The following is a 26897-nucleotide window of genomic DNA, read 5'->3' as shown; positions in this document are numbered from 1 at the left end:
TCAAGTGAAATAAAGTAATGTATGGCAAGTACAGGTATGTGGCACCACATCATTAGATTATCTTTGAAAATTCCAGAACGTAACAGCAGAGATGTTTGTAACTGACGGACAAACAGACTGCCACTTTAAGCGCTAATAAAGTTTTTAAAACACAAAACATTGCATATTTCTTCAGTTTTATTCAATTAAAATCACACATTTAAATTCAAAAATATAATTCAAATAATACAAAATAAAATAATGTCAAACAAACATGCTATATATTCATACTGATCATTGAATAAAAGACAAAACAATAAAAACTCAACCATTACTTAACACAATACAGTTGTAACATATTTATATGTTAATTAATGGTAAATGACAAAAATAGCTTAGTTTTTTCAATTTATCTGGTAATTGATGTAACATACATTTACATGTAACAGTATAATACTTTTTGTATTCTATAATAGGATCTATTGGTGCTTAAAATACAATCTAAAACTGCAGTATTTGAACTTTTTGAAAATCTGTTGCAATTTACTGTAAAGCACTTATTTTTTTGAGCAATTTATTTGCACTTAACAACAAAATATTGGCAAAATAAATTACTGTGAAATATATCATTATGGAATAGATGTTCAGCAAAGTGTCGACTGATTTTTTGTGAGAAGCAGACATTTTTGTTTTATAAAGCTAATGAGCTCGATCGAAAGAAATGAGGTTCAATACATTATTGGCAATTGCCTAAAATACCATGAAGCAGATTTAACTCATTTTAAAACTAAAAACCGTTATGCCAATGAAAAAAGATCAGGATTTTCTTGATTATTCGCTAAATAGTCAGAAATGGTAAGATTTTCTTTGTAATTCGTATGGTGTATTTCAATTACCAAAATCTGAAGACTTGCGTTAAAATATTAAGGGTTGGCACCTCTGTTGAGCTGTTATCCTGAAATGTGAAAATAAGAACATGTACCAGAGAATATACATGTAACCTGGTTTACAATTAGTTTATAACATCTTTACAAATTTACAAATGCTATCATAATAATAACAATGTCAAAATATTCCATAAATAGCTCATTTTCTCACATGGTGATATTTGTCTACACAGTAGTGCAAAAACTCCACATTTTAAATAAAACAAAATACAGTTAGAAACAAACCAGAAACAATTCATTCTTTGTCAAAATGCTTTAAAAAACAATAAGAATTAGGTGAGAATGTCTACTGGTTCATAAACTATCACATTAGGTGAGAGTGTCTATTGGTTCATAAACTCAATAAGAATTAGGTGAGAATGTCTACTGGTTCATAAACTATCACAAAAATCTTGAGCTATATTTTTATCTAGTAAACTCATCCAGGGGTTGCTTCTGTACAACCAGACATATATGGTATTAATAAAGCTTATAAATACATATAAAGACTTTCAGATTTAAATAAATTAAAACTGTAAGAATAAGACAAACTGGCACATAGCTCATGGACTTGCATTAAAAATTTTATCATGCACACTTAAACTACTAACACTCCTCAAAAAAATATTTACAAGATCTCTTTCTTCATCAGATTAATAATCATAAAATATGTCCTTTCATGATTCATTAAAATGAGATTATTTCCTCATAACATAGAGTAGTAAACTAACATTAATTGTCCATGCAAATGAGCAAGTTTGTAAACTAAGTATGTGTTGGAATGATAAGCTAATGTTTTAGATTCAGTGATAGCTGCTCTAAATATAATTGAAATACTGGTAACACTGTACATTCCAAAATTATTGTGTGCATTTATTAATGCAATAAATATATGTACATAATTTCGAATCACAGTTCACAGATGTACATGAATATACATACACATAATTCCAAATCAAAGTTTAAATGATTGAAATTAGAGCTCTGTTGCACTTTCTGCTATAATGAAAACCTCACAATAATCTCTGAATGTAAAATATACAATTCCATAATTTCAAAACAATATGCACTAACAGTTTCAATAAAACCCCATCTTTCTATCTAACATGGATAATGTGTATTTCCAATAATAACTTTATAATTTTAATTTTCAATAAATTGAAAAATACGAAACATTTTTTTTCTGAAGTATTTTTCTCAAGATTTCATCAAATTTACCCGATAAAAATAATAACAGCAGTGATACTTTTAAATTTAAATGGAAATATCTGTGTAGCTATATAAATTACTTGAATCAATTGAAACATGTGCATTTAAAACCAACATAACAATTCATTTTATGTAAAAAATCACTTAACAAAATACTATCACCTGACATATAAAAATATGTGTATTCAAACATATTTGTTAAACCATACAGTGTCAAGCTAAAAATAGATTTTGAACAAGGAAGTAAAATACATAACAATCAATGAATAGGTTAAAACATACAACAATACCATAAAAACTATAACCACAGTTGAGGCTTTCAAAGTCTTAAATTAAGTCGGTAACAAATGTATATGAAACAAACAACAAACTGGCTTGAATTTAATAAAATAATGGGGTAACATAGAAAATGCATTCTATCAAAATTTAAATATATTTTGTAACTGCTTGTACTTTATATCTAATTAAATAAGAGAAGATCATTCGAGAGAAAAAAAAAAGTTTAAAATAATTGAAGCAATAAAGCTTGCTTTAAAAAAGAATCAATTATTGATCATAATTGGATTAGTACTAAATAACTTATTTATTTTTAATTCATTTTCAACACGATTTACAGGCACATAATTTAGACATAAGTTTTTTTACATGGCCTCTTTCAAAATGAGCTTTGATAATTTGCATGATAATATTTCATTCGAATAAAAATCTACTACCTTAATAAACAAATGACTCTAGTTATCAACCTGTTGATAGTAATCAATGGCTTTAGATGCTAGAGATTACCAGATGACGGTAATCATTGCCTCTAGATGCCAGAGATCACCAGATGACGGTAATCACTGCCTCTAGATTCCAGAGATCACCAGATGACGGTAATCATTGCCTCTAGATGCTAGAGATCACCAGATGACGGTAATCACTGCCTCTAGATGCTAGCAATTACCATCTGATGGTAAATGAAAATAATACAAATACATTGAAGTGACAATGAAACCATGTTAAATGCATTCAATTCATCTGCCTTATTTCATATCATGATAAGGTTTTACATGTATGGCATCCTTACAATTATAATAAAAAAAATCTCTTCAAGAAGTTACATCAGAATTGGCATTGTACAAGTTTATAATAAGCTGACTTCACATTTTTATCATCTTACAAAGAACACTAACAGCAATAGTAATGATTAAGATTGATTTTGAGCGAAGACAAATAATTCTCTGATAACAATGCCCTAAGTATTACAGCTCAAATAAAAGTAATCAAGGGTGAAATAATAGCAGCTACATGTATGAAGCCTGAGATCAAACAAATGGAGTATGGATTACTAGTTATTCGAAAATCATTACATAATTGCAAAAGGAAAATTGATTGACAGTATGTACCATAACATTTTATTTTAGAAGATAAAATTTTCTATAAATCTACAATTTTATTGATTTTTAAGTTGACAAAAACCTTGATAATTTGTCTGAAGCAATGACAGCACAACAAAATATAATACTGAATTGGAAGTCTTCAATATTTGTACAAGATTTCTACAACTATTCACAGGTAAACAATAGAAGAGAAATTTTTTACCTTATACCAATTTTTCACATCTTTTTTGTCACAATTGAATGTATCATAGTCAAGATTTCCTAATTAACTGAGAGTTAACTTTGAAAAAATTAATCTTCGTAATTAAAAAAAATATCATTACAATTTTTATTGGCTCCTGTTTCATGAAAAAACCTCAATATTACACAGTAATTTAAAATGTGACAGATGTATGCAACATATTCAGCAAGCTTATCACAAAACAAGACAAATATTGTCTATTATGCATGTATAGTAACTGGACAGAATAATCTGATGCACTATTAGGTTTTGCTAATCTACTAAACACAGATCTAGCTATTCCATCCATAAATGGGGACAAAAGGGGACAAAAATCATAGATCTTAATCAAACAGTTACATGTGTCTTATCTAATACTATCCTATAAAATAAAGGCTGAGTTTGAATGGGTCTTCAGACAACTTTCCTGAACTCTTTGACTTTGTTATAGACAAGCTGGTAATACCATCTGAATAGTGGAGATTCTATAAAGTCAGATCATAAAGTTAAACCCAGATAGGAAGAAGGTAATCAGTGGAGAATCCTCTCTATCTGTTAATAAATATAAAGTGGAGAATTCCTTACATCTATTCACATTTGTTATATTTCTGAGAGATTCAATTATAGTTAACTAATTTCACTCTTTAATCATAGTGATTGAATACTAATTTTTGAACTGTGAAGGAGAGATCTAATACATGAGATTATACATTATAATATACTTATTGATATTCAATGTTTAAATTCACAAGAACTTACCCTGAAATTGTATAGTTACTTTATATATGTAAATACTATATATGTTTAGTTATATAAGCAATTAAGTTGCATTGTTTGAAAAACAATTTTTCAAAAATTTAACCCCAATTCAAATTTTTTTTTACGGCACATTTTGTAAATAAAGCTTATTTTTCAAAAATACCCTTTCTAATAGCTTCTATTTTAATCTCTTTTTTGTTTTGTTCTTTCTTTTATTTAAAATGGCAGTAATATCTATTTCTTCATATGTATTGATTTTACCTGTAAATCAATTTTATTTATAAATGTAATAATGACCATAAGTGCTATCACAAACAAGTACCAATCAGTATAAAATTCATTGTTGTTGGTACAGGTGAATCATGGTATAGAAAAAAACCTACGAAAAATAAATTAGTCAGATTACATATGCTATACTTTTGTGTAACCAAAGAACTTTCTTCTTTAAATTTTTTTTTAGAAAACCATGCATTTATTTCCCACTGATATCAAACCAAAGCAAGAATGATAACACTTACATAGTGCTAAATTCATGCACAAACTATGTAACTTTTATCTCCAAATTGCCATAAACAAATGACAGAGTAAGATTATGCCGTCTGTAACTGTTTCTGAATTAGAAATTAAAGTGAATTTAGTGGGTTTTTGACAGGCACGAATCACCTATCTGATTTTTATAAAGACTGCCACTTAAGACCAAACTGACAAATACATAATTATCAATTTGTGCATTTTTGCAAGCAAATAAAAAAAAAAAATGCTGCATAGACAAAAGCACACATGTTCTAGAGCACCATTCATAATTCTTCACTGCTTTTCAATCACTTCTCTTCCAAACATTCATACCAAATTATCTCCCCTGATGTACCTAGTCCCAATCAACAGCATCAGGATCATCAACCGGCAGAACTATCAACAGTTTCTGTATCAATGTGTTGAGGAAAACTAAAATATAATAAGTTTATATAAAATATGTAGAATACATGAGCTTAAAGTCACTGAAAAACATGAGAATTTTATAAAATAGAGACGTAAGGGCTGTTCCAGTATAACATATGAGAGACGGGGGAAGGCACTTTCATTCTTTGTGTATGGATGGATGTTCAGATCTCTTGACAAAATACAGAATTTAGTACAAAACATCAATAGAACTTCTATAGGTGACTCCCTGGTAAAAAAAGTGCCTTCCCTGTTTACCTCAAATATTTTTATAGAACTGCCCTAAAATACTTCCTGAGAAAATAATCATAACATTCTATTAGTATACATGGCAATAGTAAATAATGTACATTGTTTTCTAGGAAGATAATTGCACATATGACCAGGGTTCAGCTTCATAAAAAAGTTCTCAAGTTGAGATTTTCCTCAAATCTTCAATTTCAAGTGATATGATTGGTCAAAATTGGAGTTGAAGAATTTGAGAGATTTTCTTTGTGATACCTGTCCCAGGCATTATAGTGACTTCACAGAGCAGCCATACTTGTGCAATTCAAGTGCTATGAGTTAAACAAGCTAGAATGGCTGTTGAAATACATTAATGTCATAATTATCAGCTTTTAACTTGAACTATAATCATAAGCTTCTATGTTTTTATATAGCCACAAGCTGCACAAAACAAAATCTATAAATTACAATTGTATACACAGGCAAATGTGCCACACATGAGAATCATATGGTTTGCATCATGTGATTATCATATAAATCGAGCACCATATGATAATCACATGTTTTTCAAACATGGTTGTCATGTTTTCAAGCCAAAATTATCATATGAGAATCATATGATAATCATATGACTATCATATGAATTAAGCACCATATGATTATCATATGTTTTTCAAACATGGTTGTCATATGTTAATCATATTACTATCATATGTTAAATATCATGATTGTCATATGATTACCATATGACTATCATATGAATTGAGCACCATATGATTATCATGTGTGGCACATATGGCTGTGTACAGTTACAAAAGTACTTACCCATTTTCTCTGCAATGACTTTGGGTTTATTTTTCCACACAACACACACAATATATGTAGCCAGACCAAAAGCTACAAATCCAAGAGCCATTAAGCTTTCTCTGGTTTTCTGATAAAATGTCAACGCAACGATCAAGAAACTGATAATACACAAAACTAATGGCAAGGCAAATGGTAACTGAAAAGAAAACGAATACAATTATAAAATTAAAAAAAAAAGATACATTTTTTTTAGTATCAAACCAGGCTAAGTGGTAATTATTACAATTCACAATGTAAAATACTGCAAATTTTCATTTGAAAAAAAAAATTCTCATGAACCATTTTCTAGTCTCAGCTGTGGCAAATTCATGATATGTATAACAAAAGGCTATTAAAATACACATTCTGAGGGTATTGCATGGCAATACAAAGTTCCCTACAGACAGTAAAAGCTGTTCAAGGGAAAAAAAAAGTAAACTTCATGCTTCATTTTTTAACAATAAAATGCAGAAAACTGAATCCAAACGAATCTTTAAGTCAAAGGACCAAAACCAAATTCTTACTGTAACTAAAAAATGTACCAAATATCAAGTGTGTATCTTGAGGTATGACAAAAAAGTGTGGAAAACTGATTTGTGCCACCATACTGCAAACCTAAGGTCCCCTTCAGCGAAAGTTGCCGACAGGAGACTAAAAAAGGAATAAAGAAAGGTACCAAATGTATAGCATGTAGAAAGCTAAGTGGTAAACATACTCTGATAGGTCTAGGCAGGTCTGGCTCTTTGTATCTGAGGTAGCATTGTCCAGCAAACACCATAGTTAATACTGAGGCAAAACCAAAACCTTCCATCTCAATCAGGAAAAATATATCTCCAGTCGATGTATAAATCAATGTCATAATCAACTAGAACCAAAAGGAGAACAATATAATGAAGAAAAAGATTTCTAACTTTTGAGATCAGGATATTCATATTTTAAGAGGGTAACTAACATTTTTTTTTTAAATTTATTTGACTTGTTTAAAACAAATTTGAAATTTAATTCAGTGTTTTTCTTTGATAAAAGAAACAAAATACATGAATTTCAAGAAATTTAAGCACATGTTTTATGGGAATAATTTCAATGAACATAAACAAAACAAAACATTTTACTGATTTTTACAGTTATTTCCCTTGGGTATTTTTTATAACCTCCTTAAATCATCTCTCACACAGGTGAGATAAAATGCACAAAATTGCAATTTAACATATTCTGACTCTTATTTCTTAGTAATGTTACATTCTAAAACATTTCATGTTGATAAATAAACTAGCTGCAATGTTTGGTTTGTCACATGCTACAAATATAACCAACAGTATTGTTACTACCTCTTAATTTTATCTTCTGTTAATTTCAGTTGTGTAAATTCAATTGTACCTAGAATCAGTTCCATAAATGAGAACCTAGCTAATTACAAATCTTATTTTCGAAGCCAAATATGAACTCAACATTATTTCTTTGGATTTCATTTTTTCAGTGTACATCCTACCCCCCCTTTTTTTTTTAAATTGTTCATGCAGAAAGTAAGTCTAATTATAAAAATTGGCTACAATTAAGTATGAAATATTGCAGATCTGTTCGTGCTACTTGAAGACGGTCTGTATTTTTAACCTTATTTTATGACATTGGTCAGTAAAATCCAGACTTTCGCCTGATCAAAAAAAAAGAAACCCATAATCTGTAGAGAATAATTTGCAGTCAAAACTGGTAGAAACTAGGGGGAATTAGTGAAAAAACAACTCAGATATTGTATCCTTTTTGTTTCAAAGCTATGTTGACTTACAATTACTAAAAGTGAGGGAGATGGAGTCAATCTTTTCTGCTGAATCATTCCCATAAATGATGGCATCTGTCCTTTGGTGGATCCAACATAAAATAATCTACAAATAAATAATGTATTTATAACTAGAGGAAACAATTAAACCAAAGATGCTGATTTAAAAAATCCATATTAAGAGTAGGAGACCTCCTGCATTTTCTCAAAATATTGCTTTGGGACTTATTTTTACAATAATGAAATTTAATATCTATAAAACAAAGGTTCCAGATCAATTTGCATTGACTAGAATTGAAGTAATTATGTAATTACGATTTTAAGCCAAAATTCTGTTATGTGAAAATGTTAGACTCTCTTCTTGATAGGAACAAATTAGCTAGAGGTTTTTGAATTAGTGATTAAATATCTGACGAATAAAAGTGGGAGGGTTAATATCTATGTTTAAACAAAAGTGGTGAAGAAGTTTAACATTAACTACAGTAAATTCTGTAATTGATTACTATGTTTTATACTGTTTCTGCAAGGGATAATTTTACAACAGAACAGATTACTGTTTTATACTGTTTCAGCGAGGGATAATTTTACAACAGAACAGATTACTATGTTTTATACTGTTTCAGCGAGGGATAATTTTACAACAGAACAGATTACTATGTTTTATACTGTTTCAGCGAGGGATAATTTTACAACAGAACAGATTACTGTTTTATACTGTTTCAGCGAGGGATAATTTTACAACAGAACAGATTACTGTTTTATACTGTTTCAGCGAGGGATAATTTTACAACAGAACAGATTACTGTTTTATACTGTTTCAGCGAGGGATAATTTTACAACAGAACAGATTACTGTTTTATACTGTTTCAGCGAGGGATAATTTTACAACAGAACAGATTACTATGTTTTATACTGTTTCAGCAAGGGATAATTTTACAACGGAACAGATTACTGTGTTTTTATACTTTTTCAGCAAGGGATAACTTTACAATGGAACAGATTACTGTTTTATACTGTTTCAGCAAGGGATAATTTTACAACGGAACAGATTACTATGTTTTATACTGTTTCAGCAAGGGATAATTTTACAAAGGAACAGATTACTATGTTTTATACTGTTTCAGCAAGGGAAAATTTTACAATGGAACAGATTACTATGTTTTATACTGTTATGGTAAAATCTGAATCTCAAAAGTGAAAAACATCTTAATAACAGAAGAAAATAATCTCTGTTTACAAAAAGAACATATCGATATAAAGATCATAGCTATTAAAGATGAAATCTCAACTTAAAAATGCTCAATATACAATATCATATGTAACATGCAAATTGTAAAAGCATCAAGAACAAAGTTTACATAATATTTGACAACTGAATATAACTACAGAAACAATTTTTTTAACTATGAACTGTGAATCTAACATTATTGTTCATCTTCATATCTTTGAAACTTGTCAATATCAAATGTTAGAAAGTATATCATGTATACTTTTGAATTTACCTAATCTGTCTGTGGGACTCATAAATAGTTAATTCAGAACTTCAACTTTATTTTCAAAATTCCATACCTAGAGAATCCAAGAGCACATCCATTCATTGTACCACATACAGATATGGCAATCAGAACAGGCATCAACCAAGCCATCACTCCCATTGTATGGTCTCCAAATGTCTGAAATATATAAAGGAAATGTATTTACAAAGTACATTCAACTATATATCAAGTTTATCGTCATTTTTGACAGAATTTGATGTAACAAAACATATCCCCTTAGTGAGCAGGAAAAATGAGACCAACTTCACTGAAGTCAAGTTGTCTTTAGCAATCACATTTTCAAAATATAGGTCCTACTTATAATCTAGGGGGAGTGAGGACACCAACAGTGACATCCGTGGCAATCCATACATTACAATTACCACCAGTGATTGATTTTTAGGGGAAATACTTGTTAAATGCAAGTTAAAATTCAATTTTACATGTAGCAATTGCTTCCGCTTGCTAAAATCTGTTTGTGAAATTCTATATGTATTATACTGTGAAAGTACTTTTATTCGTGGACACCAATTTTCGTGGATTTGGGTAGAAGCACAAGTTTGTGGATTTTTGAATTTTTGAGGTTTTCTGTATCCAAATCAATGGGAATTCCCTTTTCGTTAGGTACCAAATTTCATGGTTTGGCCTACCCACCAAAACCACGAAAATTGATACCTCACGAGCAATGACACTTTCACAGTAGGTGAAGTCCAGAAATGACACAAGAAACTTAGATTTAGTAAGTGTATACTTTCAGTACTTGCTTAATTAGCTAGTGGATAATTTTTTAAAATTCAATCCCTGACCATCAAATTAAGCACTTTCACTAGTTGTAAGTCACACAGCTGATTGATTCATTTAAACTGCCCATTCAAACTGGTTTCATTGTTAGTTGTTGTTCAGTGTTCATTGTGCAAAAAAAATTGTTCTGTTAACACCACAAAAGGAGGGTCACAATATGTATCAAAGTGTTGCTTTAGTTTGTAATGGAATTGATCAAAGAAATTAATACCCAGCAAATAATTAACTATCATATATTTACAATCTTGAAAATTCATGAATTCATGAAACTGAATGGCATAGACTCAGTCTCAAAATTTAAACATTGGGCAGTCTTTTTACAGTAATAAAAAAATCAACCAATTTCTGAGTATGATTCCATATACAACTCACCACAGTCATGGTAGATGGTTGACTGATTACTGTTGGCCATCCAATGGCAGATATTTCATGCATTACTAAACAAGAATATTGACCAATGGAACAGACCCTGCTTTGTACTTGTCCAATACGATGAGCCAGATTTTTACTGTGCTAGCACACAGAGGCAACAGCCCGCAGGTAGGCATGCCACCCAACTCTTGACTCATAATTCTGACACAAAGCCAAACAGTCTTTACTTCATCTCCTAAATACTGCATGTTTGGTGGAGTAGCACAGACTACCAATTTTGAAGTCTTTGTTGTGACTTGCCAAGGATCAAACCTATGAACTCCCGCACTCATGGTGAGCACGCTACCCTGAGACAGATGAAATCATTAGACACTAATATAGGCAAAGCTGGCAATGATGTACTTTATAATTACAATCACTAATGATAACTTACCACAGCTACAGCTGGTGATGACAACATCTGGGCAGGTGTCAGGACACCAACATAGGCAACATTGGCAATCAGGTATGTTATAATCACTAATATCATGGAAATCATGATTGCTCTGGGTAGATTTCTGAGAAGAAAACAAATCACAGATTGAGTTTATAAGCTTCCAGTAGATTTAAACAATGAAACTAATTTATTACATTTGTATATGTGTAACTACTAATGGATTTAAATGTTATCTTAATGTTGAAATACTTATACTTCAGTTTATGCAAATTAGTGTCCTTACTAACCCTTAAAGATCTATAAAGGGAAATCATGCAGAAATGTTTGCCAATCAGTAAGTTGCAAGTTGCCATATTTGATATTTAAAGTTAGCTTTAAAAGAAAAGTCACAAGTTTTAAGTTAGTCATATGATAAGGTTTTTACAAAAGTTACCGCCCTGGACTTTGAAAATTTCAGTTAATTTAAAGTTTTCCGCACTTTTTACCAATTAAATTTATCTATTGAATGTACAAATACTAGACGAAATAATGACTGACATGACCACCCAGTTGTTTATTGACTGATACTAACACAAAATGTCTTTATCAACGCATTATCTGTCTACAAGAAATACATTTTCTCCACCACAACAGTGAAAAATGTTGCATCAGTCATTTTTTGTCAATCTAAACCAAAACAAATGTTTATATAGACATTTTTTGCCTATGTCAACACTTTTTTGGTTGAGTTAGTAAAAAATGTTGATGTCAATGATTTTGGGTTGGTATAGACAAATAATGTCTACGTCAACACTTTTTACTTTGTGGTAGACAAAATGTGTCCACCCAAACGCACAAAAACGTTGTGTTAGACATTTTGTGTCCTTTTCAACACTAAATTTACTTTGATGTTTTAAGACAACATTTTAAGAGTTAATGTGGTCAAAATATGACTAAGTAAAACGAAATGAGCATTTAAGTAGCCATAATTTGTTTTCATCAGTTATATTTTGACTGTCATGGTCACTACAGTCATTATCTCAGTCAGCAGTGTGTACATTTGTAACATTACATTGAAACTGATAAAGAAGGCAATTTGTTGGTTGAAATATATCTTTTTACGAAGGGGACATTGAAAGGTTGTTCTTTTATTTGAAAATATCAAAATTCAGTGAGTAAATTATATAACAAGGTTGATGTCATAGTCACATAACAAAATTTGGTCTCTGAGATGATGGACTTATTTTTTTCTCCAATCAGAAAGCGTGTTACTTCTGAAAACAGATTTCACTATACTTACTTGTGAGGTTCCACCAGTTCACCAACTAAAAAGTTCAAGTAACTCCTGAAAAGTAGATCATTTTAAGCAGTTTAGTTTTGTAATCATCGTAGTTGACATCTAACCTCTTATCAGTACCTGTTTATTTCTATGTGTTTATCCGAATTAACCAATTGCTCACTTTCGATATATTCAAATTGCCTATAGATGCTTTATTCTTAGTTAAAGATGCCAATGTATTATATATATATAAATCCCTGTAGACGCAAAATAAAGCTTTTGATTTTTAACTAGAAATGAAAACCCGGCGAGATTATAAATAGTCATCGTTCATAGAAATGAAATATAAAGAGGTATGCTGAGTACCAATTGGACGAACTGTTTTCAGATATTTCATGCAGGCTCTGGCGGATCCATACGCTAAGTATTTACAAAAATGTGGCAGTGGTTCCGATCAAGAAACTTGTATAAAGAAAGAGGTTCCAGGGAGGGAATACACGTCCTGTTCCAGGCTATTATGTGCCTCTCATTTTTGCCAATCTTTTAACAAAAGGGTCGTATAAGCCCCGAAACTATCCTGATGTATTACCCATTGTATCATGTATTTTTATTACAATTACCGTCTCATGACATCAACGGTTGTCTCTAGAAAAGCAGTGGACTCTTACCCTACTGGTTCACCTGGTCCATGCTCCCTGTTTTTAGTTGAGTCCTAGTTTTTACTTTTGTTACTTTGTATGTATCGTTTTGGTGTGTCTGTTTTCCATTTCTGGTATTTGTCCTTGGATAGCATTCTTTTGATTTCCGCTAGAATATTTGTTCCCTTGATTACTCTTTAACAGACAGATTCAACCTAGAGGTCGATAAAATGAATTTCGACTTGAAAATTTATTAACTGGGAAAGGCCAGCTAGTAGTTAGAGGTATAATACCCCTGTTTCGGGAACCATTCTCCTGCACATATAAGAAAGTAGTTTGAAATGACATGAAGTAGTCCTAAGATTGTATCTCATTTTTCTCATAGTTAAGTAGAGATATAAAACATCTGAAAGCTGAGTGAATCAGCAGTAGTCTTAAAACTACAGTTTCTTTTCTAAGTGTGGGTAAAATAATTCTGGACAAAAACTCTATGCCCTTGATATGACTAAATTTCAAAATGAAAGTACTGATTTCTGCATCTGGCTACTTTAACTTTACAGTTCTTTCTTAGAAGGCACATAACTTAAAGGTATGTTGACATTTTTATGAGAGTTAAGATAAAGGATGCCCATGATAATGAAACCTCTCCAGCACTATCTGTACTCATGTAAAATTTGCTATGAGCCTTATAAATAGCTGAATTTAACATATAGTAATGGTGGCATGGAATGGTAGTATTACGCCTTGTATTTCGATTACAACATGCACTATGTCAAAGTGTTTGTGTTCATTTATCAAGGTGTTTAATGTAAACCGACATCAAACCTGAATATATTGCGAACTGGTGCACTGAAACGATGCATCGTGAATTTTGGTGTGTGTGTTTTTTTTTAATGGCCTTTGTAATCAGAATGATTAATTTAAAAATAAATCCAAGAATTCAATATGATATTAACCATTTACAACAATAAGCTTGTGTTAAGATACGTTTGAATTTGTTCCCCGAACTTTCCTTTTATACCCTATTATCGAAATTTGACGATTATCTGAGGCGTAAAAATTCAAACGATCGATATAAATTAATGCAGTATATGAGTACTTTGATTTTTTCCTATTTTGATCAAAACCATTATACTTCAGCAATTTTACCAAACTGTCTATGACAGTATCATTAATACTTATCACCAAAATCAACTATTTTTGGCAGTTTAACTAAGCCAAATTTAAAGAATTGGCAGATTTATGTATACTGTAAAATTGGTAACAATTGCAATTATGTGCCTAAAAAATTCTAAATAGTTAGGCTAATGAGGTCAAAGGTGATAAATTAGTTTGACCCTGAAATGAGCCTTACCATCCACTGTATGCCCAGAATCCTGAGTAAAATGAGATAGCTATAGCTCCAGCACTGTAATCACTACCTTCAAATGGATTCTGGAAGTTCTCTGTTTCTCCTGAAGAAGAAATATCATTATAAGTGATTGTAACTTATTAACATTAATACTGATTGTTTTCATCACCTGATATGCTCATTATAAGGAGACTGAGAACTTAAGTGTTGGAATCTTTATGAATCAGACAAAAATGAAGAATAAAGAATCATGTTCAGGTTTAAAGGTATTGACAAAAATATCACTCTGCAATACTAATGACAAGTTCTAAATCTACCATTTTAAATGATCGGCATAGCTTATAACCGTACTGTTATCAAGTCTTAATCTTTAAAGTCATCATGTGAACATTCATATAAGTTTGTTTATCTGAAATGAGGTATTCCCTTGACAACATATTTTATTTTTGTTTTTTATTGGGTTTTTTTATAGGATCGAATAGCTATTTCTTGTTCACATAGGACAAAACAAAACAAAAATTATAAAAAAAAAAAACTATTCCTAATTTCTTTATATAGCATTTGAATCCTTGAATCATTACTAACAAACAGATGCAACATCTTTCAAGAGTGGAAGGTCTGAGACTTTTTGGAAGTTTCAAATCATTGGTTGACATGTGGAAAATCACGTATTCAATAGAATATCATAAAAGGTGAAAGGTCTCTTAAACCCTTAACTTAAATACCTGACATTTTTTATATTTGTCAGATTTATAGAGTAAATGTAATTGATTTTCTTTACAGTACTCTAACAGACATTCTCAAGATTAAGTTCACATCTACATAATGTTCAACATGTTTTTTTTTGTAAATTATTAATAAAAAGTATTTGGTTAAGCAGTTTCTTTTTTGGAATAAAAGGTAGGGAGTTCCTTTTTGGGATGTCTGAAAGATGTACAGTGTATGTAAGATAGTTAACGACAAAGCATTTGATATAAACAGACACATGGAAACATGAACCAGGGTAAACAGGATACCCCCTATCCCTCGTAGCAAGGGTATAATAAAAAACCATATTATATACATGTATTCCTAAAATTAATTATCATTCAGGGGGTTTATAACTGAAGATACCGAAATATCATCATCCAAAAAATGCAAATGCTTTCTCTTTTAATCACATTAAAAAATCCCGACTTTTGCAACATGAAACTCAATGTCCGACTAAAAGCTTTCAAAATCATAGAAAAAAAAACCCCTGCCTATTACTTAGTTTCTGTTTTCCAACAGTAAAATGACATAGATTTTTTAGTTGTGGCCTTGCATTAAAACACAAACTGTTACATCGGTCTGTCACAACTACATTGTAACATAGGGTAAGTAATTTAATAGAATGGATGTGGTTTCCAACCTATAGACCAGTATATTGTATTTGTATAACACCATTGATATCACTGTTAGTAGTTCTAAAAAGCTGTCCAAGATTGAAAAATGTTTTGAAATAAATCCACCAATCAAAACAAAACGATTTAAAGAAATGAGGCTTAACGTACATTTAAATTGGTGAGAGATTATGGGTTATGAATTAAATCAATACATACAAGAATGTACTTTGGTTGACCAAGTAACTAAACAGTAATTGATTAAGATTGCATCACTTTTAACAAGGATTGCATCATACTTATTGGCATATTTTCTTGTTTTAGCAGTTTAATATTTATTATATTGGAACTACCCGTATATTAAGTCAGCTCCTCAACTTATCAAGCATTTTCTATACAATATTTAAAAGCTATTTTCTGTTAAAATAAGAAGTTGAATATATCATGCTCTATGGATACCCTTTATCTGTTTAACAAAGAGGAAGTTGGGGTGTGTCAGAACTGAAAATATGAGACCATAAACAAACTTCCATGACAAAAGCTACATTATGTAACCAAACACATTCTTCCTTGCTCTGTAGACAGGCAGAAAGAAAGAAAATATGAATGTAATTTAGCCCCCCCCCCCCTCTCCCCTGCCACAATAGGTATGTTTTAGCACTTCCAATGACTTAACGAGATATAAAGTACACTGTAAAGCCATGGATGACTCCAGTTCATTAATCTACTTTATTTTATTTACATGTTAGACAGGTTTATTTATTTCATACCAAAGGAGAAATTATACATGTGATATGTAAAAAAAAAAAACAATCTAGTTAGTACAACCATACCCATGGCGACCAAAACATGTCTGTTTTAACAATCTAAATTAGTAGTTGACTGACAAATTTATCAACATGTTTCATCCCCTGTTTGAATTACTGGTCCATTCTAAACTATTTTAGGACGTTAAATTAGCAATAAATTTCTGTGTATTACAAATGCATGACAACTAAATTATGATTATTTCACATAACATTTTATTCATCACGAAGCCATTGAATGACTTTCATGTACTTTACAATACCTATGTGACAACTCAAGGATGCTATAAAATTATCTTTCTCTTATAGTATGCATGTACATAAACAAAAATTCACAAGGTATAGCAAAAATAGGCACTGCCAAAATTAAAAATAAGTAAAATACACCCATTTTAATTAAAGATAAACAATACCAAATGTATAAACAAAAAAAATCTGAGGTCAAAGCAATATGCATGGGTAAGTGAAAAGTTCCAATATTACTTCAGAAAATTTTTAAGAGAGTGATTTTGTTTTTTTGCTATTTTAGTTCAAATTCAGAAAACTAAACTTCCAATGAAGGGAAGTCTGTGTATCTATATAAGTAGGGTATGAGGAATACTATTTCAGTAGTCAAATACAATCAAACTCCAGGACACTGTCCAGCGTTCAACAAGAAGAACCAGTGTGACTAGCAAAAAAAGACCAAGCCAGAGGTTAAAATTAGTGACCAGGACCCTGAATGTCTTACCAAGGATCTTTGAAATTTCATTTATCTGGGTCCTCAACCCTTAGCTCTTTTGAGTGACCCTTCATCATGGACTTTGGAAAGTCCCCAGTTGAACCTAAGAAAGTCCTGTGGTTGACTTCACAAAAAAACTGTAAAGTTGGTTGTAAGTAATGATGTCACAGTACACTTTTCTACAGTGATGTCATCACTTACAAATTTTATACTTAAAATTTTTTGAGAAACTGACTGCAGGACCTTCTGCTCTTGAAAGTAAATTTGAACACCCCCCCCCCCCCTGCAAGCCTTTAATGATTTCTTAAAGTGTACAAAACACCAATTAAGTACAGAAGTACTGGTACATGTACAGTATTATAGAAGTATAGCCGAAATTTAAAACAGTAATGTACAACACATTTTTCAATAGTCACCAACAAGAGTTTGATAAGTATACATAAACAATTCTCAGAAAAGTCATGAAAGTGTCAGTTTTAACACCAATTCTGGAAGCAGGAAATACAACTCTTAATTCTTAACACTTGTCATAATATCTTCTTAACACAGGATTAAAAACTTAGTCAAGAGGAAATATTTCATAATAAAATCTTCACTTTAAATAAAGATATTGATTCAAATGTTGTCCTTAACCTAATTTTAATCTTCTCCTATGAAAGGAAATCACTAGGAGTTCACTGGTCACTTGATCTGAGGATATTTGCCTAACAGTTTTCAATAAATATATTATAAACACTTACACAAAAGTTACTAAAACTTTAAATTCTCTTTAGTAACAGTCTTTCCTGCCAAGCATAGTACAAATGGTCCACTGTCCAATAGCTAACAATTTTAAACAAAGAATAGAAGGACCATACAATACCTTACATTTTCAATTCAGTTCAGGAAATGTCCATTTTCCTGACTTTCATTTTGTTCTTGAAATTTGATGATTAGAATATTTTTCCAAATGTGACATACATTGAATTAATATTGACTGGCTGAATTTGACAACTATTATAGACCTGTTTGTTACTTACCTAAGCCAATGATATAATAGAAACCAATGACTATAAGCATCAACAAAGCAATCATCTTGCTGCATGTTATGACAACTTGAACTTTGGTGGCCCATTTGGTGTTCCAACAGTTAATAGCTACCAATAGAGCTGAAATAGAAGATATTCAGTTAAGTAATATATTGGATACAACTATTTGCTATGGGTATGGTTTAAAATGGTCTTATTAATGCCAATGAGCCCATAACTTACAACTACATTGTTCTTGTCAAAGAGACACCACACTAATTTGAAATAGCACAGTGATTACTGGCATAGAACAACTTGATAGGCTATGACACCATCCTGAGTTTATTTCACAAACTGAATTGCTAATAATGCTGCAACACAAAGCACTGTTTTGGCTTAGGGAGAGCATTGGTTTTCATGCATGTACAAATGTAATACATGTATGTGTCAATTTGATGAAAATGCTCCATCTATCCTGCATGTGTAAACATAATAAAAAACAAATGACAAACTTGAATACAATACATAGTGAACATTAATATTAAGGCCTATATGTACAACTGCATATGGGATGTACAATTATTTGTGTACATATATATGTACATGTTCATACAGTATGTTAAACATAAGCTTAAGAATCACAAATAATAAACTGTTGTTTATGATATCATAAATGAAAAAAAAAATATATTGATACCCTTTTGCAACACAATAACTGAAGTATATCACTATCCATATTTACTGATACATTGTATTATCTTTGACAATATATATCTTCCAGACATGTGTAATTTTCTCATAACATTTAACATCATTTATAGCACTTATAGCATTTATAATGCATTGTATTGCATTTTACTACTGTAGAGGCCAACTGTACAAGTCAAGTCTGCATAATGTAACTTGGTGCATGTAATCATCAGGAGACAAACCTGCTAATGTCAATTTTTATTTTTTGAATAAGTGCACAGAAATCCATCAAAACTTGACACATTTTTTTTTTCAGGATAAACAAGTAAGACTGATAGGGAGGGCTCAATTCATATAAAGTACTTGTTTTTGTAGGTCTGTCCATATGAGACTCAAGCTAATAAGAGTAGCCAAGATGTTAAAATCCCCCATCATCAATACACGAACAAAATAAAAAAAACTTTCCTTACAACAGGATCAACAATACCTTACCTCATTAAAAGCTCTATTTTACACCCAAATAAATGTAAGTTTTTTAATTCTAGAATATATCATTGAATACATTGTAGGTCTAGACTGCACATGTTTGTAAACAAATAGTATCATACATGTACATTCATGAAACTTTGCCAAAAATCTAGTTTAGAAATAACAACTGTATATAAGTATGACCTATTTAAATAACAAAAACCATTGAGCCCCTTCTATGTATCAATGCCAATAATGCCTTGTAAAAAAATCGGAATCTATTTAAAAAGTCAACTAACAAAATATACAAATGAAAAATCCACTGCTAATTGGAATTTATCCAAGAGTTTAAAAAAGATTTAAAATAAAAATATCAATAGTCCAAAGAACTCTGCTATTTCAATGAGATCACTATCAGGTAGTACAACTGAAGGTGATTGTTTGTTTGTTGGGATTTAACGTCCGAGCAGCAATATTTCAGCTATATTCAGACGATGAACATGAAATTGATAATAAAATGAACATGAAATGATGATGAAATGAAAAAGGAAAGGGACACAAGGACAATTGGGTCGACAAATTTTGATTGCCACTGGAAATAGGGAGAGGTGGGTAGGGTCGGGCAATTTAGCCTCCTGTGGCGGAGCCCTATGGTTCCTACTCCGGGAGAATACCACAGTAGGGTTCTTTAACGTGCGAGGAACGTGGCATCTTTCCCAACACGGTGCACCACTATGGTTTGTAGTCAGGTTTCTCGTATTATAGCCTGACAACCCCAGCATGTAACACGCCAGTGGTATCCCATTCCACCACCTGGGGCACACATCCCAGTTGCTCTGTGGGCAGAGCGCCCTAGCCCCTGGCTAGGGTTCTGAGCACTATTTAGTCGCCTTTTACAACAAGCTTAGCACTGCTGCAGGCCTATTCTTTTAACACCCGGACCTGCACGGGGTCAACTGAAGGTGAAGTTAAATCACTGTTTATGAAAATTACAACTACATGTACAAATACATTATGATTTTCATTTGGATATAGACTGCTAAAAGAGATTCAGTAATTAATTTTGAAAATGTAAATTTCTTTGCATTTTTTATCACCAGCTTACAATTGCAGAAATGCGTATTGACCTGTTTATTTTGACTTAATACTTTGGAGAGCATTCATAAACAGTACACCTATTGAAACAACCATCATTTTCTACAAACATTTTTTGTCGCCATCATAGGAAAATCTTTTTTTATTCTTGACCTTATTTGAAATTTAAGTAGCACTCCAGATTAGAATCATGCAAAATGTGATTCATGGGTAAAAAGTCTACATATTTTTATTTTTGATACTTTGTTTGATATGTCATACTAAACAGAAAATAACATGTGGTTTTTCATATAACCCGTGCTCTTAGGAGATAAAAATTATATATAATGCACTGTAGATTTCAAAATTAAGGGAGATAACTCTGTAACTGACGATCAAATACAATAGAATCTACTGGATTTTCAATGTTGATTATCTCCTAAGAACAGGCAGATTTGAATCAATAATTACACATTTCATAGTATAGACCCATAAATCAACTTAATTACAAAAATAAAAATATGTAGCCTTTTTTGGGGTGTATCATATTTTTCAGATTTTGCATGATTCTTACAAAGACAGCTACTTAAATATTCAGTGGCACATTATCACCTATTTTCTTTAATAATTTTTCTACCTTTTCAAAGTTTCATGTTCAATTCAGATATTAAAAAAAGACAATATAAAAAAGCACGTTTTTGTCAGAGGGGTGAAAATCTTAAATGATCCTCAGTTATGTGGACTATTGACACCCTTTCAATAGTAAAATTGAAAAAAGTATCAAATGTTTAAATTTGATCAAATAACCCAGCAAATGTCTGGGAACTAAAAAGACATCAGTTTTGTTCATGCATGTGAATAAATTTCCTTTTCACAAAAAAGTTAATTTGTAACATGATCAAATGTTTGAAACACAACTGAACTAGCATGCACATACAACAAGACTGTCAAAACAAAACCTAGATAATAATAATAACTTGTCTTAAAAACCCATCTTTGTATATATACAATGTACTTTTCTATTTCACATTTAAAGTTTCTTTGCAAATTAATCAATGTCAATAAGAACAATATTTTGACCTAAAGAAAGTTTGCACAATACTGTCTTACGATCTAACCCAATTTTTTGCATAAAAAGATTTTGGTGCTTATCAGAATCATGTGTTTACACAAATCATGCAACCAAATCAACTGTCAAACCAGCTGAAGCCTAATAAGTGTATTGCTGATTTTTTTTTTTCTATTGTGTTACATTTGTATTAAAAAGTCATTTTCCACTAAACAGCGATCTTACATAAGCCATTACTATGTATCAATTATTATGATAAAATAAAAGCACATCAGATACTATCTTACTAGTAGTTCCTGCTGCTATAAAATTCAAAGCAGATTCTGGGACAACACAGTTTGGAAAGATAGGTTGTAAAATGTACATAGAAAATATGAGAGAACAAGCTGCAATAGCAACAGGGCAGACTAAGACGAAGTAAATCCATAGAGCAACAAATCCTGCCGTATTCCCGAATGCCCGTAGAATATAAATATAGTCTCCTCCAGACTCTGGAATCATGGTACCCAATTCAGCATAGCATAAAGCACATAGCATGTTAAAGACACCACATATAATCCACATGACAAAGGCAAAACCAATAGACTTAGTTTCCTTCAGAATCCCAACTGGTGATACGAAGATCCCTGAACCAATGATAATGCCAGTTACTATGGCAACACCATGGTACAACTGTAAGTGTCTCTGCAGCTCAAATTTTATTGTTTGGTCTACCGCAATGTTGCTACAGAGAGAGCTTTCTGATTTTTTCTTTTCAAAAGGTTCTTCCTTTATCTGACTCCCAGAACTTTCACTCATTCTCAGTTTTCTAATGGTCTTCTAAAGGACACTAAATCAGCAAGAAATTTTCCTTTGAACTTTATACAGTAACAGTGTTAACACAAAAAAATTGTGGCTTGAACTGAAATATGGAATACTGCAATGTAGTCATTTTTATGGTTTAAGATGTTATCAGGTCATACGATTGTCACCTCAAGACCATTGTGCGGGAATAAGGCCAAAGAAAATATATACAAATCTGTCCCAGATCTCTACATTTAATTTGGTAGGGGCATTATTTTAATTCACACAATACATAATAGCATATCTTCTTCTATCTACATGTACATTCTGATCAACCTATTTCCAGCATACAAAAAACATCTGCAAGTCCAAAGTTGTGATGGACAGCCTGACAGAATCCATAAGTTCAGCAATGCCCATATGCCCATGGGAAGGGAGGGGGCTAATAACTTTTGAATGATACATGTACATACTATGTATCATTAACTGACAAAGTAATGAATTTAAAGAAACAATATTTTGTCATGGCCCTTTGCATGCAATTAAACCCCACAAATCAACAAAGTAATCAGGTTTTGATGACATGGCACAGAACAGCTGAACTTGGCCAGGGGGGTTTATATCCTACAAACAGGTTAAATCAGACAGCCTCAATTTAGAAGCCATCCTTAAATGTTAAAACAATGGAAAATGTCATTTAAACTGTGTTCAGATCAGTTGGCACAGATGTTTGAAACATATTAACTGGTGTATTGGGGAGCTACAATGTACAATGTACATGTGTACTAAAACAATCATCACATGACTTGTACTTCATTAAAGGATCTTATGGAGTGACAGACAGACTGACAATACATAATACACCTCCATCAAAAGGAATAATTAAAATGACTCATGAAAAGTCCTTGAGACTGTGTATATGTAGGTTGAACACCAATGAAAATCTATTGAAATTACACTAAAAGAGCTGATTAAGGTTTTTGGCAAGAAAAGTTATTAGCACAATAAATACATTTTGCTCATTCAATTTTCAAAAAAAACCCAAAATAAACCATTAGCATACAGCACATCAGTTTTAAAACATAAAAATATATCTGTAATACAGTCATTGTTTTAAAATTTAGACTACTGGTTCAATCAAGACTAAAACCATTATTGTTTAAATTCATAAACATTGTATTTATAGGTATATTTTAATCATATATTATATTTTTAAACCATATTGACCCTAAGGAGCTGTGAAGTTGATGTCACCTAATGATTGACATGTGATGTTAATACTTTTTACATATTGTGTAAACATTTCACACATATCACAGTAGGAGTTCACAGCTCACATAATCCTGGAATACAGGTAAGCTTAAGGATATCAGTAACCCACTTCCCCACCTTTTCTTCATATACAATATTGTATGTTAATCCTTATTTGGATATCTGATAACTGTACATTTGTTGTATGCACATGTCACTAGAGTCCAACCTTGCAACTAGCCTAAAATTTAGGGAAACGACACCATTCTGTCCTTAAGAACATGGAAAAAGAAATCAGTCTAAAGTCCTACCCTAGTGTATAATAAAACTTTTATCTAAATGATTTCTTAAATGAAGGAAAACATAAAATAGACAACACCAAATTTATTACCTTACCCAAACTGTTTAATACGAGCATGAGTACAGACTACAGTGTAAAATGCATGTCTCTGTACATTGGGGGTTGCTGTCTCTTTGACATATTCACCATATAAATGCTCGTTACATGTACATGTATGAATTTTTATTCTGACTTACATGTGTAACTACATCATACATGTATTATAAAATGTGTCTCACTGGCTGGGAAGGAAATTTTGAGACGAGGCTATTTCCAGATATATTCAAAGATATTCACAATCTGAAGGGTCAATAATAAGAAACCATATAGTTTCCTTTCAGTAAAGGGGTTATTTTCTGCCAAAAAGGGAAAAAGGCCCATTTCCCCCATGCCTTCCCAACCCATGTGTCCATGGAATTGATAAATAGGGAAATAAATTTTTCGACATTACTTAGATGTCTCTTCCAAAATACACTATCACAATCATATACACATACCTTTTAATCACATAGAAACAAAAATAAATCATTTCCCAAAGAACTGCAATGGTGAATTTGAAATTCAAGAAGCCTACGTCATAATGATTACTTAACCTCATTGGTAATCACATCAATGAAGGAAGTAAACAGGTTGATGTCACTTGTAAAATGTACATGTGTATAGGATACAATGAGGCTTCATCTGACAGGTCTTATTTTCTTGCTGCATAAATATCTTGAAAGCTTTTCAATTTCATCTATAACATTTAAAAGAAATCTTTATAATCATATTGAAAATTGACATAAAAGCATTACTGTAACATCAGAAATTACTTTGAGAAACATTTCAAATCAGGCCTAAAAAAAAAATTGGGGTTTCCTATAACATCTTCTTCAAAATTAGGGTCGGTAGATAGGTTTTTTTTTTTTAATTTATAGATTTGCAGGACATCAAAACCTACCAATTTTGCTGCCTCTCTTATGACACTGCTGAATAGTGAACTTGTTGTAGCCACCGCCATGTTGTTTAATTTTTTTTAAGGAATTTTGAACCTCCACATTGTAGAACAAGGCCAATCTAGTAAAAAGTTGAAGACGGAAATGCCGAAAATCCAAAATTTTTTTGGTTTTTGTCTTTTTGACACCATAAACAATTAGGTCCTGCAGAATAAAAATAGGGCAAGCTGGGTTATTGGAAACACAGAATTTTTTTTTTTTAGGCCTCAGTACTAATAGAGGTTCCATATACCCAGTTTTTATTATTGCGATTTTCAGTCAGTCACACTTTTTTGCAATGATTTCTGAATTTACAGTACATGTATTTACAATTACATTTTAAGTTACCCAGAGACAATCGTAATATAATACTTTTTCCTGTCGTACATGACTTGAGAAATATGAAAAAATATGCGGCCGGGTGGGATTGAACTGGTTTCCTTGGGATCCAACCTCTAGCAAATCCCAACAAGATACATGTACACAATACCAACCAATAAAAATGAATTAAAATGTCAAAGTCCAATATAAACACATGGTACATAACAAACCAAGCATAAACAATTAACAACAAACACAAGACTACTTGCAAGATCAAGACTCAGATCTCCTGTACTTGATCACAATACTGGTATAAGAAAAATATTCCAGCATTGCAATTTTTTTTTTTAATTTTGTACAATACTGGTATACCAGTATTGTACTGATTGGTATTGTAATTGTGTCTTTAATTGTTATGAATTTAACAGTCATTTTTGAAGATTTTTTCTGAGTTTGTTGTAGTATATTTTGACCAGTTGCTTAAATTTGCTTATTTGCATATCATGTTGCAGATGTGGATTTGTAGGAAACTAGTATACTGAAAGTTTCCGCATAGTATATACACCTGAATGCATAAAAGAAAATTAATATTTTCTGATTATTGTTGTGATACATACATGTATAATATCACAAAGTCTGAATGATAATTTTGTAGCATCACATCATCAACACCTGTACAACATTAAAAATTATTTTTCCTCTTTTACTTACTGAATATAGATGTTGCTAAAAGTGCCAAACCAGTTTCAGGTATGTCACAGTCAGGAAACAAAGGTTGAAGAATAAATGTAGAGAAAATGAGGGATAATGCTGCTATACCAACAGGGCAGATCAGTACAAAGTTTATCCACAGACAGACAAAGGCAGGTACTTCTCCAAAGGCTCTGTAAATGTAAATATACTCTCCACCTGATTCTGGAATTGTTGTTCCAAGTTCTGCATAACAAACTGCACAAAGAGCATTATACAGACCGCATACAACCCACATTACAAAAGATAAGCCGATAGAGTCCACTTCTTTGAGGATACCAACTGGGGACACAAAGATCCCAGACCCTATAATGATTCCAACTATAATGGCCACTCCATGTAGAAGTGTAATTTCCTTTTTCAATTCAATTTTGACTTCCAAATCATCCGAATCGTCTTTTTCTTTCAAAATTTTACTGGTGACAGTCATTTTGTCAGTATTTTGTTTACAATTAGAAACAAAGTTTGATCGATATGTCTTTGTAATATTATGAAAAACGTTTGTTCACTGGATCCTATTGAGTGTATATTTCCAACTGCCCTTATCACCAAGAAGAATACTTTCCCGCTTTCTTCGTCTGTCAAGCAAAACTCACGTTGTAGACTGCACTAAACTGGTTAGACTGGGCCACAGT

At 31.5% G+C, this 26897-nt stretch overlaps 1 protein-coding gene across 1 annotated transcript; it reads right to left on the bottom strand.

Moving 5' to 3' along the window:
- Positions 1-164: 164 nt before the first annotated feature.
- LOC148604580 (large neutral amino acids transporter small subunit 1-like) lies at positions 165-26897 on the bottom strand. The gene is made up of 10 exons (XM_088547437.1): positions 26224-26897; positions 18555-18683; positions 14651-14750; positions 12680-12724; positions 11398-11521; positions 9826-9929; positions 8266-8362; positions 7198-7347; positions 6462-6639; positions 165-5417 (listed from the first exon to the last, which is right to left on the bottom strand). Exons 1-10 carry the CDS (start codon positions 26690-26692, stop codon positions 5341-5343), a joined length of 1473 nt encoding a protein of 490 aa, XP_088403563.1. The 5' UTR covers positions 26693-26897; the 3' UTR covers positions 165-5340.

This window comes from Perna viridis, chromosome 10 (assembly GCF_037379345.1).
Source record: "Perna viridis isolate PV_CMFRI_1.1 ecotype Kerala chromosome 10, ASM3737934v1, whole genome shotgun sequence".
NCBI lineage: Eukaryota > Metazoa > Mollusca > Bivalvia > Mytilida > Mytilidae > Perna > Perna viridis.
This window is presented reverse-complemented; position numbering and strand designations above follow the sequence as displayed.

Coding starts and splice junctions, on each gene's coding strand:
- LOC148604580 (XM_088547437.1), bottom strand. CDS start 26,692: ATGACTGTCACCAGTAAAATTTTGAAAGAAAAAGACGATTCGGATGAT. Junction 14,751..18,554: donor CTATTATATCATTGGCTTAG/GTAAGTAACAAA, acceptor TTTCTTCTTCAG/GAGAAACAGAGAACTTCCAG. Junction 9,930..11,397: donor CATCACCAGCTGTAGCTGTG/GTAAGTTATCAT, acceptor TATATATTTCAG/ACATTTGGAGACCATACAAT.